Source organism: Gopherus flavomarginatus, chromosome 6 (genome assembly GCF_025201925.1).
Source record: "Gopherus flavomarginatus isolate rGopFla2 chromosome 6, rGopFla2.mat.asm, whole genome shotgun sequence".
Lineage (NCBI taxonomy): Eukaryota > Metazoa > Chordata > Testudines > Testudinidae > Gopherus > Gopherus flavomarginatus.
The window spans coordinates 73,981,430-73,994,494 of NC_066622.1; the positions used below are offsets into that span (position 1 = coordinate 73,981,430).

At 45.3% G+C, this 13,065-nt stretch overlaps 2 protein-coding genes across 7 annotated transcripts in view; both read right to left on the bottom strand.

Moving 5' to 3' along the window:
• Window positions 1-246, bottom strand: part of LOC127054219 (erlin-1-like) — a 65,624-nt gene extending 65,378 nt beyond the window's left edge. Inside the window, 1 exon segment of the mRNA XM_050960241.1 lies at window positions 120-246. The gene's annotated coding sequence lies outside the window, so the exon portion shown is untranslated.
• An 8,789-nt stretch (window positions 247-9,035) lies between these two features.
• The window catches only part of CHUK (component of inhibitor of nuclear factor kappa B kinase complex), a 95,753-nt gene continuing 91,723 nt past the window's right edge, over window positions 9,036-13,065 (bottom strand). For all 6 annotated transcript variants that reach the window (XM_050960118.1, XM_050960115.1, XM_050960117.1 and 3 more), the window contains 2 exons: window positions 12,882-12,981; window positions 9,036-10,930 (listed from right to left, as the gene is read on the bottom strand). In XM_050960118.1, coding sequence (XP_050816075.1) covers window positions 10,904-10,930; window positions 12,882-12,981 — 127 coding nt within the window. In that variant the 3' untranslated portion in view covers window positions 9,036-10,903. The remainder of the gene's footprint in view (window positions 10,931-12,881; window positions 12,982-13,065) is intronic.

A 13,065-nucleotide genomic window follows, 5' to 3' on the forward strand; every position in this document is an offset into this window, starting at 1 on the left:
GTGGGGGAGGGGGGCTCTGCCGCCTCCCCAGCAGCGGCCCGTGCCCGTGGCGAGCCGTGGAGCCAGCGCGCTCCCCAGGCCAGGCGTGTGGGGGTCTCGCTGCCGCCCACCTCGCGTACCTAGTCAGCGCCGCCCCTCACGAGCCGCCAGACACGTCGCTCCCACGCACGCGCAGCTAACGCCGCTCGCTTCCACCGCCTACCAACCAACCACCGAACAGCAGGGCTCAGGTACGGAAAGGCAGCGAGAGCAAAATACTTGTCGTCACGGATACGCGTAGTACCAGGAGCCCCTCCCCTCCCCCCCGAATCCGACGCGGGGGCGGGGCTCAGTGCTGGGGGAGGGGCCGTGTTACACTGTGGGACAAGGGTCAGCGCTGTGGGGGTGAGGCTGGTCTGGACGGTTGGGGGGCGGGGCTCAATGCTGGGGGCAGGGCAGTGCCACAGTGCGGGACTGGGCCGTGTTACACTGGGGGTAGCTGAGAGGTGGAGCTCGATGCTGGGGGTGGTGCTGGGCCTTGTCACACTGTGGGACAAGGGTCAGTGCCGGGGGGTGGGGCTTGGCAGCGCCACACTCCCTAGGGGCAATGTTCAGTGCGAGTGGGCAAGCTGGGCAGTGCCGCATTGGGAGAAGGGGCAAGGCTGGGGCCACCACACCGTGAGGGCAATGCACTGTGCTGGGTGGACAGGGCTGCGATGAGCATCAGTGCTGAGGGCAGAGGGGTCACAGTGGGGGGGTGATGCACAATGTTAGGGGTTGGGGCTGAGTGTCACACTGGTGAGTAGGGCTCAGTATTTGGGGACAAAGCTCAATGCTGGGGTGGCATAGGGCAGCCTCACCCAAGGATGAGTCAGTGCTGGGCACTTGGGTGGGGGCTCACTGCTGGGAGCAGGGCAGCAGTGTAGTGTCACACCACAGGCAGCGCTCATTGCTGGGGTCAGGGCTGGGCAGCTGGGGGGAGTTACACAGCAACGGCACACTGATGGACAATACACTGTATAGGTGGGTCTGGGCAATCTCTCTGAGATGAGGATCAATGCTGGGGGCAGAGATGTCACAGTGGGGGTGATGCTCAGGCTGGGGGCTAGCAAGTGTTACTCTGTAGGGGCAATACTGAGTGGTTCAGTGCTGGGGGCAGGGCTAGGGACTGTCACGGTGTCTTTCTTCTATAACTTTGTTTAAAAGTAGAATGACACCTGAAAAGCCAGTGGTCTCCCACATTTTTAGCCCCATTGTTAATTTGTGGAAGAGAAGGGCTGCTCCTTTTACAACAGCAAATTACCCCAACTACAGCCACCAGCTGAAGGGGGTTGAGGTGGGTAATTCTCCAGCCCCATCCCCTCTGCCAGAGAGCTGGCTACAAAGAAAATCTTCTACAGCAGGGTAATCTCTCGGTGGCTGTGTGAGGGTAGCTGTGAAGTATGTTGTGCAAACCAGGCAGCACAAACTGGGCCAAAAAACAGCTGAAAATGACTACAAATGTAAAATACACTTAGAAACTAAGTGCCAATATGGTAATCTCTCACATATAGTACAAGCAAGTATTGAAAACCAGGCAGTGATGACTCTCTCCTCCAAAATATACTGGATTCTGGCTTGAAGAATTGACCATTTAGAATTTAGACCTCAAGTTATAAATATGGGGGGGAGGTATAAACAAAAATAAAGGAGAGGAAGGAAGGTGTGGTGTGGGTGAAGGTATGTGTGGAAGGAAGGGGACAGGCCCATGCATCCTAATGAACAACAGAAGGTACCTTAATTATGACCATTTTCACTATCTGCCATCTCTGATGGAAAAATAAAGCCTGCAGAACTCCACCATGTTCTCATGAACATTGCAAATACAGGACTCATGATTCTACTGTAGTTACAGACCTGCACTAAGTACTACAATAATGGGGGATATGATAATTACTTCTAGGATAGTTTGTTGAAAGACAGTGAAAAACAATTCAAGGCTGTTGGTGGCATTAACAGAGCAGCTGCATACACGAGAGTGCCTCTCCTAGGCCTAAGAAAGAAGTGATTGATAGGATCACATTCTAGTGCAGATTTGGGACGATGAGCAGTGGCTACAGAACTTTTGGATGTGAAAGGCTACATACCTGGATGCATGTTAAGCTCACCCTCTAGTAAATGGACACCAGAAGGAGAACTCTATTGACAGTAGAGAAATAACAGGCAATCGCACTCTAGAAGCTTGTGACCCCAGATTGCTACTGAGCAGTGGAAATCACTTTAGAGCTGGAAAAATGCACATTGGGGGGCTACTATCATGCAAGTGTGTAGGGCCAGTTATCTGCTACACAGGACTGTGACTTGGCAAGATGCAGGGAATAGTGAATAGATTTCCAGTAATGGACTACTCAAACTGAAGTGGGGCCATACAGAGCATGCATATTCCTCTTTAGGCAACAGACCACCTTCCCACAAAGCACATCACCAAAAAAGGCTACTTTTCTATGCTTATTCAAGCATTGATGGCTCACAAGTGACAGTTCACAGATACTAATGTGGGCTGGTCAGCAAAAGTGCATGACATACTCTTCTTTAAAAAAACAGAGCTGTTGAGAAAGCTGCAAGCAGGCTGAATGAACATCATTTGGATTTGCTGCATCATGGCTTAGGACATTTCCCTCGCTTTGGCCTGATACGACTCCTGGATTTTTTTTATTTTTTTTTTTTTTTGCATTCTAGAAAAACAAGGTGGGGAGGGGGAGGGTAATATTTTTTATTAGACTAACTTCTGTTGCTAAAAAAGAAACTTTTGAGTTTACCTGATGTTGTTCACATCTGACCTGAAAAAGAGCTCAGTGTAAGCTTAAAAACTTTTCTCTTTTTCACCAACTGAAGTTGGTCCAAAAAAAAAAAAAAAAAAAAAAGATACTACCTCACCCACCTTGTTTCTCTAGTATCCTGGGACCAACACAGCTACAATAAAAACTGCAAAATGACAAATTTGATAACTTCCATTTTCCATGCTGTTGGTCATATCAGTTCTCCAAGTCCTTTTTTCATGGTCCAGTACAGCATCTCTCAGAACATGTCCTTCCTAGTTTTCTTCTCTCTCTCCACCAGGGTCAGGAGTTTTGCAGGTATGAAGGGAGCATTGCTTGAGGCCACCATGCCAGAAGCCACGGTGGTCTGCTGGGTGCTGGTGCAGTCTGCAGCAAGTATGACATGCAGAAGCGGCAGGTCTGTAACGCAAAACCAAATCTGTTGCACTCCTTGGCTTTGTGGCATCCCTGGCAAAGTGCACGCAGCACTGTTGCTGATCCTTATTGTACCCCTTTGCCTGCATCCCCGGAACAATCTATTTGTATGTTGCTATAGCTCTTCGGCAGCTGTGCTCGCACAGCCTCTTCTCAGGCCCAGGAAATCCAATATTTCTGTCTACTCCAGGCAGGAGCATGTCTAGTGCTTGGAGCCAGCCTAGATGGTCAGGCAGTTGCACACAATGGAGAACTGACAGGTGTGCTTGCCAAGGTGGGCATTCAGGGAAAGGCATTTCAGAATCATGACACATACAGGAAGTTTTAAAAGGAGAAGGACAAGTGGTTTCAAGTCTCTGTGACCACTGGGCAGTGGAGTTTACAATTGTGCCTAGAGTGGCCACTGTGACAGGGAATGGGGCATTATAGGACAGTTGCAGGAGGACTATTAGAGTCAACACAGGTCATGCAGTGTCTGCATTCACAGTGTGTCAACCTCAGTAGGTTGACCATAGCTCTACGCTGTTTGGGGAGATGGTTTTACTGCACTGCTGTAACAGGGCACTTATGTCAGCTGCAGCCAAATTGAATGTGAACATGTGCACACACTGGTCAGTGCAAGACAATTTATGTTAACTTAACTATACTATAGTGTAGACAGGGAGTAGTGTTATGATGGTGGCAGAAAAATTCTTTCTGTTGGCATATGCTGTGCCTACACTAGAAGGCTCTGCCAATATAGTTGTATCAGCAGGGCCTGTGTAGTGTAGACTAGCCTCTATTAACTTACACAAACAGATTTACAAACAGCATGGTACAAAATATTTTACTGTTAATTGTCAAATGTATTAACAATATTTCTAACAACATATTTTGAAAGAAAATTTAGATATCAAAATCAAGACCACAAAGGGAGGTTACTTACCTGGTCCGTAACTAGAATTCTTTGAGCTGTGCTGTCTATATATTCTCCACGTGCCGGATATTGGAACACTTTAGCAAGCGGTGTCCATTGGTCACACCCATTCCCTGCATAGCCTCAAGCCTGTCTCCTCCCACCCCCAAGGGTATAAAAGGGAGAGGCATGACCAACTGACCCTCAGATCTTTCACCACTACCCAGTTCAAGGTATTAGGTCTGGCAGTAATGGGGAAAGGAGGGTGGGTTGTGGAATACATGTAGAAAACATCTTGAAAACTCCAGTTACTGAAAAGGTAAGTAACTTCCCTTTCTTCTTTGTGTGCTTGTCTAGATATGATCCACATCCAGTGGGTCACAAGGAGTATACCACAGAGGCAGAGGGTACTACTGCAAGTCTAATTAAACAGGGATTTTAATAGAGCCCCACCCAAGTGAGAATCTGCATGTGACATCTCCACAATAAATGTTTTGTGAACATACATTACTCCAGGTAGCATCCCTACAATTATTAAATACCTCTAAATGAGGCTGCCTGGGCCCTGGTTGAATATGCCCTAATGTTCCCAGATAGCTGTAAACTGGCCATCTCATAACATAACTTTATACAGCCTGACATCCATCTAGAAATTTCTGGGTTGAAACTGCCTGAACCTTAGACCTTTCAGCAACAGACGCAGACAGCCAAGGGGATGACCTAACTTCATAGATTCCAAAGCCAGAAGGGACCATTGTGGTCATCTAATTGGACTGCCTGTCTAACATAGGCCAGAGAACTTCCTCCAGAAAAATTCCTGGAGCAGATCTTCTAGAAAAAACATCCAATCTTGATTTAAAAGTTGTCAATGATGGAGAATTCACCATGCCAGTAATAAGTTGTTCCAATGGTTAATTTCTCTCTGTGTTAAAAATTTACCTCTTATTTTCAGTCTAAGTTTAACTAGCTTCAGCTTACAGCCATTGGGTCATGTTACACTTTTCACTGCTAGACTGGAGAGCCCATTATTAAATGTTCCCCATGTATTAACTCACTGTAATCAAGTCACCTCAACCTTTTATTTGTTAAGTAAAGTAGATTGAGCTCCTTGAATATCACTATCAGGCACATTTTCTAATCCTTTATTAATTCTCATGGCTCTTCTCTGAACTCTCTCCAATTTATTAATATCCTTCTTGAACTGTGAACACCAGAAGTGGAGACAGTTTTCCTGCAGCTGTCGCACCAGTGCCAAATACACAGGTAAAATAACCTCTCTGTTCCTACTGGAGAAGATTCTTTAGTGAAATAAAAGGACAAGGCACATATGACATCTAATATGTGTAGTTCAGCTTCACCCTTGGTTGAATGTGGTTTCAGAAGGAACACTGGTAAATGTACAGATTTATTTAAATGAAAAATCAGACAGCATTTTAAGAAAAAAATTAGGGTGCAGTCTGAGAATAACCTTGTCTTTGTAGAAAATCATATATGGCAGCCCTGTCAAAGATGCTTACAACTCACTCACCTTACATGCTGACCTAATAGCCATAAGGAAAGCTATATTTGTCCATGAAGACAACAGAGAACAAGAACCCAAAGATTTGAAAGGATGATCTATGAGTCCAGTAAGGAGTAGTGTTTGTGGACTGCCAGTGTAAGAATCTCCCTTGTAAAGACCAGGTCCAATAAAAGGGGAGATTCTGGGTCCAGAACAACAACGATATCCCCTGGAGTGAAGCTGTCATCAGGGGATTGAAGAGTCTTCTCCCTGGGAAGCTGGTGTTACCTTATGCGCTCACATTGGTACCAGTGGTACATGGGGTTCTGGATCGTCCTTTGCCAGTACCGACGGTTATCTGAGTCTTGGCTCATGCCTCTGCCAACATGCAGGTACTTATGCTATTTGGAGCCAGTGGGATGATATCAGAACTCGTATGTGCTCTTAAGCCTCTTGGAACCAGGCATAAAGAGTCATTCGTTTATGAAGGTGCTGGGGAAACAGCTCTCATCTTAGGACATTGTTCTGGAGTGGGATTTCTCTTTAGGCTTTTGAGAGGCTTTCTACCCTCATAGTGAGCTTGGGAAAAGGATTCCTTAGCTCTGTCTTTGCTTGCCCCTGTCTTAGAGATTACGGAGCTGGGTGATATGTTCCTCAATGCTTCTGGGCCAGGCAGACCCACCCATGTACATTGGCAGATTAGGCTTGGCCCTCACAGTATATTCCATGAGATGTTTCCTAAGTCTGAATTTCTGAGTTTACTGGGCTCAAATGGGAAAGGAATGGCAGATATTCCACTTAGCAGAGATATGAGCTTCTCCAAAGAAGTACGGACACCTCTGATGGTCATTGCTGACCAGCAAGGATCGGGGGCAGGAGAAACCATCCTTGAAGCCTGGAATCCTGGGCATAATCTGAATCCTTCACCAGGACGGCAGCAGCCCCAGACAGGGGAGTCCCCAAAATCTACCTAACTAAACTAACTCTATAAACTGCTATTACCAAAATTTTATTTTTTTACAATACCTACAAAAATGAAGTCGAATAATCAACTTCATGGACACTGGAGGGTTTTGTCTCAGACCACACAGCAGTAGAAAGGAAATGGAGAGGTGGACGGTCCACACCACCACTTATAGCTCTCATCTGGGGCACAAGGAGTAGAAAAGTGCAGACGTGGACCAAAGGACACTTCTTGCAATAATCTTCCAGTTCTCAAGTGCATGGAGCCATTGTGTACCCATAGACACACCAGCACTCAAAGAACTTGATGCTATATCAGCAGCACCAATTGTAACTTGTACAGAGGGCTTAGCCATTAACTGACTTGAGATGAGAGATTTAAAGTCCATTCTAAAGTACGGTGGACATTTATCCAGAAACTCCTCAGTTTTATCCCCTGAAAATAGTCAGTGAGAAAGAAGAGCCTGATAATTTGCTAACAAAGCTGTACGCTCAAGGGCGAATGACTTTTCATGCCCAGGAGATCCAGCTTCTTTGGTTCTTTATTCTTAGGGATACTTTTAAAGGGTTTTGATCGGTCCAGAGACCCTAGATCAAGATGGCAGTAGAAATAGTCAAACACAACTAATGGGACCTGCTACCTTTTAGAAGTTGCTGGGGTCTGCCACAGTAACTGCACTGGTTTTAAAACGCCCTTGTTTATGAGCAAAAGGAGTCTTGGATCAGGAAGGGACGTATTTGAAATGTCCAACAATTTATGTCACTTATCTTGGACAGTCTGAATCAGGATTTCAGGTACCTTTGCCATTCACTGAATAATTCCTGATACAATTTTAATCATCAGGAAGTGAAGTCTGAGCTGGTAAAGCTGAATCATTCAAAGTATGTACTGGAATAACATCAACAGTCTGATGCTGAGCAATGTCCTCCATGAGAAGCAAAGGTGGGGAGGAAGCAGGGGCCCTGACCTGCTGAAGTAGTTGCTGAAGCACAGATGGTTTGTGAGGTGAAGAAGATCTGTTTCTGCAAGAAAATGCCAAAAAGTATGTAGCGGAGTGCGGATAGTTACAAGGGGGCGTATAAGGCCAAGAGCTTTGACCATATGGATTTAAAGAACATGGCCAGAAGGCTGGATACCAGGTAAGCAATTGGCTTAACCTGCTTTTGTTTGCCTTTAACCCTCATCTGCCTCCCCAATATATATGGATCATAGCATAGCAACCAAGGTATGAAGGTGAGGCATCCTCCCTGTCAGAAAAGGAAGACAGATGGTGCTGCTTCATCTCCCTATGGAGGGGCTGATCCTACAGGAGTCCCAGGCTCCATGCCCAAAGATCCTGAAGTGGCTCCCTTGGTGCTGTACACATCAGCCTCTCCTTTCTGCTGTGTCAAGAGCAGAACTGGTACCGAGGTCTGAGATACAGTTGGTTCCAAGGGCAATGGCTTCTGAAACATCAACACTGAAACTTTCAGCGCCATGGACTCCAGTGTCTGCAACCTCAGCACCCAAAAAGTACTGCACTGAATAAGCCAGCCCCAAGTACTCCTGTCTTGGAGCTAACAGCACCAGAGACAAAAGAGGAGGAGCCAAGGAGAGCACTGTTGTTGCTGCTGAGGAAAGCCCTTTTCTCACTGCCTGAGAATCAGACACCAGCACCTTCAAGATCTTCGGGGCACACTCTTCATGAGACCTGGAGAGACTGGAGTTCATTTTTGGAGTAGATCTCTTTGAAGAACAAGAATTGGAGGACCTTCTCCCTCTTCCTTTTTCAGCAGTTTTAATAGGGGACTGACCCCCAAAGTCCTTCTGGGAACTGTGTTCACTGGTGTCTAGGTAATCAAGCCCCCTGAAGCCACAGCAGAGACACTTTAGCTGATAATTGTCCTGTCCTCTCTTCAAGGTCTGAGCCAAGCTTCACTGATTTCTCTAACAGATAAAGTTTTAAGCCTATTTTCTCTGGATCTAGCAGCTCTTTGGATAAGGACTTACAATCCTTAAATTTTTTCCATAACATCTCCCTCATCCAGGGAGTAAAGACAATTAGAGTGGGTGTCATTAAGAGGCTTAACAGTCCCACATGACACAAATATTTAAAACCTGGGAAATTCTGAGAAGACATGAGGAAAGTTCCCTACTGGGGAAAAAGCAAAACCCAAACACACTATTAAACTAAAAACCTACCAAATAAAACTACAATATATCCTACCTACCACTAACTAAACTATTTACAGATAAAGTAAGGTGTGAGTGGACAAGATGTAACACTGCCGATTGGCTCTAACAGCCAGAAGTGGTGAAAGGAAGTGAGGGTCCTTTGGTCATACCATCCCTTTGTATAAGCCTAAGTGGAGTAGAGTCTTGAGGCTACACTGTGAACGGATGAAACCAATGAACAGTGCTGGCAAAAATGTTCTGATCTCACGCATGAAGAGGTATAGACACAGAAGAAATTTAGACAAGTGCTCGAATTAAAATATATTTTAATCTAATTGATCAGAAATCAATTTGCTGTTTTGGGATGAAATATGTCTTTTTGTACTTCGTTTACTAGTGGGTTCAATTCTCCGTTGCCTTCTCTCCTTGGTCACTCGTACACCCACTTTGCACAGATGTAAATGATTGCACAAGGAGGCAAGGGAACAGAGGCCCACTTAGTGTATGTATTGCTGGTTATTTTGTGGGTGTTATGAAATTTACAATTTCCTTCACTTTTTATTTCTTGCTATTCAGTACTTGGATTTGGTAGGTGATGCGAACTTGTTGCTTCATAGCTACCTGGTTTTGAAATGTTTTGGTTTTAGAGTAATTCAGCCTTATGTGGACAGTAATGGAGAGAGACAAGCATGGATCAAGATTTTCAAAAACAGCTGATGCTTTCAAGTGCCCAACTTAAGACATCATAAAAGGGTGTGATTTTCAGAAAGTGCTGAGCCCCTGCCCTCTGTTAAAGAGGTTGGGTTACACATCCAAAATCACTAGCCATTTTTGAAAATCTTGCCATAAACTGAAGTCGAGGTAGCCTGTTACCTTTTCCCTCCTCCATCCTGCCCAAACAGAACATTGGCAAGTCAGACCATTTGAGGGTAGCATCTTTAAAATGACACAAATCTGGAACAGAATAAGAATCACAAAGAGGTTCTACATAATATAATATTTATCACAAATTAACAAATAGAATTCTTAAATATTTTAAGTAGCCAGTGGATATAAAATTCTGTCTGTTTGGAATTGGGGAGCATTTCCTGATCAGTAAAAAACATCTGTCAAAACTGCTTCTCAGTGGACAAGAATGCACAGCACAGGTGGAAAGCCATGGCTGTAGTGTTTTTCTTTCATCCATCAGAAATTGCATTTCCCAGATCAAGGCTCAGATGGCTGGGATTCTGGGAGGCTGGGGTGCAAGATAACATAAGTAATATGACATTTTGCAACAGAAAACAAAATGTTACAGGGATTGTGAATATGAGATGCCTGCCCCAGAAGAAGAAGGTGCAGTAGCCCAGCACCCCAGCAGGACACTGCAGATACTGCTATAGCCTGTACTGTGCATCTTGTCCACTTAAAGCAGAGATCTGTCTGCACCTAGAAGATACTCTCTGCCTTCTCCTCATTTCTTCTGAGTAGGGAGAACACCTCCCTGGTACCTGCTCCCTCTGCTTCCCCTAGAGCTCACAGCTGCTGTAACACCAAACAAATTAACAACAAATGCTGAGGCAGAGTACTTCCTTCCGCGAAAGGTTCTCCATAGACAGAACATCTCAAATAGTGCCCTGATCTCAGCTCATCAGTCAGAGCAACAGCTGCCTTCCAAGCACTGACTGCATGAACAGGTCATAGTGCTAGAAAGACTGGCCATCGCAAACATTTTCAAACCCAACCCAGGTGCCTAAAAAGCTTCTAAATATAAAGGGTGTAATTTTCAAATGTGCTGAGCATCTGCAGTGCTCAGGGATGTAGTGGGAGCCAGGATCACTCAGCATCTCTGAAAATCAGGCTACTTCTTTAGGTAGCTCAATATGGATTTAAAAGCCCTGACATGAGGCAGCAGGTTGGAAAACATTTGCCTCTAGCAGCAAAACATACAAGGCAGGGTCTCTGTTGCTGCCCATGTACTTTATAATCAAGTCCGCTAACATCTACAAAACACAAAATGCCTCTTGCAGAACTGTCATCCGGATGCAGTGGGAGAGAAGATTATTCAGTCCTGAATCAGCAGAGTGTGGAATCAACACCATAACGTTGATACTGTTTCATCTCATTGCAGACTGTCAGCCAACCTTGAGCACATGGACACATTGGGGATGGCAACAATGCCCGCTTGTCTTCCTTAATTATTTCAGCCAACTCCAATCAAGATTCTAAAAAAGAAGCAAAAAGAGCAACTAGAGCTCAGTCAGTTTATCAATTTTCAAATCAACGACCATCTGCCTGGGAGCCTGCATTGTCAAAAAACACTCACTGATGGCAGTCTTGGAATTATAAGATTGAAGTGGGCAGTGTTTTAACTACCCAAGACCTGCTGGTAAGAAACACAGCTAATCAAGGTATTTCAAAGGCTTTTGACAGTTCAGAAACAGCAACTACTTTCTGGATCAAGAGCCTGAAAAGAAGTTACCCTGAATCTATTCTCAGCATTGGGGAGGAACTGATGAGAAAACCAGAAATGAGGAATTTTTGGTACCAGGCAATGTGAGCTACTGAAACTCAGTACACTGGCAGACAGTTAACCTTTGCCTTCTAAGCTACTGGTTTCATCTGACACAGCTCTGCAGGGACCAGAAGTCCTTACTGTCTGAAGGCTATTGGGTAACCACATGACATGAGTAAATGGTGTCAGCTCAGTCCCTACTGTCACAAACCTACCACATTAGCTGGCACTAAGTGGACCTTGGTGGAGGTCTCAGCAGCAATACCTGATAAAGTGTCACAGCTATTCATAAGCAGCTGGTTTGTCAACTAGCAGAAAATAAGGTGAGAAGTAGGAAGCAACACAGGGTCATCAAAACCAAACATTAAACCCTAAAGGCTAGATTCTGTGCTGTGCCCATGAAAGATGCAGCCCAAGAGAGAAGGCTAAGGAGGCTTTAAATAACATTTCACCCTTCACATTCTGGGCAACTGGGCTCTGCCCTGGGAGCTGCTCTAACTTAAAGTAACCTCCCCATGTCTGCCCATAGCTGTTCAAGAATCCAGTGCTACTCTACCTCCCTACCCCATCCTACTCCAGGGTCCGCAAAGAGCAGATTGTGCTGCTCATATGCTGCTCCTGTGTTGGGAAAATTCTCTACTGGTCTCTTACACAACTGCCACAAAGGGTACAGGGGTCAGAGCAATGATCCTCTTAACATGTTTTCAAGTGGCTGGTGAGGAGTGGAAGCATGTTGTATATGTAGGTTTTTGCATGGCTTCATAGGATATCATTCTCAGGGAAGAGTGTATTGAAGGGAACATCTCACTCCCGCTAGGAGAGTAGCTTAACATCACAGTGGGAGGAGATAAGTGAAATCTTAATCCCAAGGTCACAGCAGGGACATTTAGATAAATGTAACTGCATAAGTAGCTTGCAACAGAACAAGCTGCCAGGAGAGAGCGTGGCATCTGACACAGGACATCATCATCATTAGTCTGCACACCATACTGAGTGCTCATGGGAACAGCTTCATTTCCTCCATTGGAGATGGATTCAAAGAGGTAAGGGCCTTGCCTGCTCAAGGGGAAGGACAGGAGAAGAACTAGCTGGCCCATAGTTTCTGCCTAGCCCAATGACTTATGAATTCCAGTTTCTCATTATTTGGAGAACGGTGAAATATCCTTCTGCTCAGACACAAGGTCCCAGATTGACATCATACTTGTCCAGTCATACCACTTGTTCTTCCTACTCCCCACTCTTTCTGAACCTTAAGCCTATTCCTACTGCCCCTCCTGCTCTTGTCAAGTCAAAGTGGGGACAGGGCTCAGGAACAGGAGAAAAGGTTTACTGGAGGCAGTTCTTTCTATTCTATAACAAGATCCTGAGAGAGAATGCTCCCACCACTATCCCGTTTGCCACATCCCTGCTTGAATAGCCCATCTACCTTGTACATTTCCGGAGCCAGGAATAGGATTTCTTAGCTGATTGTTTTGTCAGTCCTCCTGCTATCCTTTGTGAGCAACTCACCAGGACACTGCACGCATATTTGACAGCAATAGCCTGACTTGTCACAAAGGACCGGAGATATATTTTAAGAAGTGCTCAGTAAGCAAAAGCTTCCAACTGAAGCCAATGAAATTTTGAAAAATCAAGCCTTTGACTCATAGAAAGAGACTTACCATCATGCTGCTGTTCTGCTCCTGTTTTGCCTCTTGAATGATAGTGCTAAAGCGGTCCAGATAGTTCAGATTCTCTTCTATCACACGGGCAAAAACTTCCCTATAAAAAAGGCATAAGGGGGCAGGTTTAAACTATGACGGACCCACTCCTCCAGAAGGAGCAGAACAGGGAGAGAAATAAAAT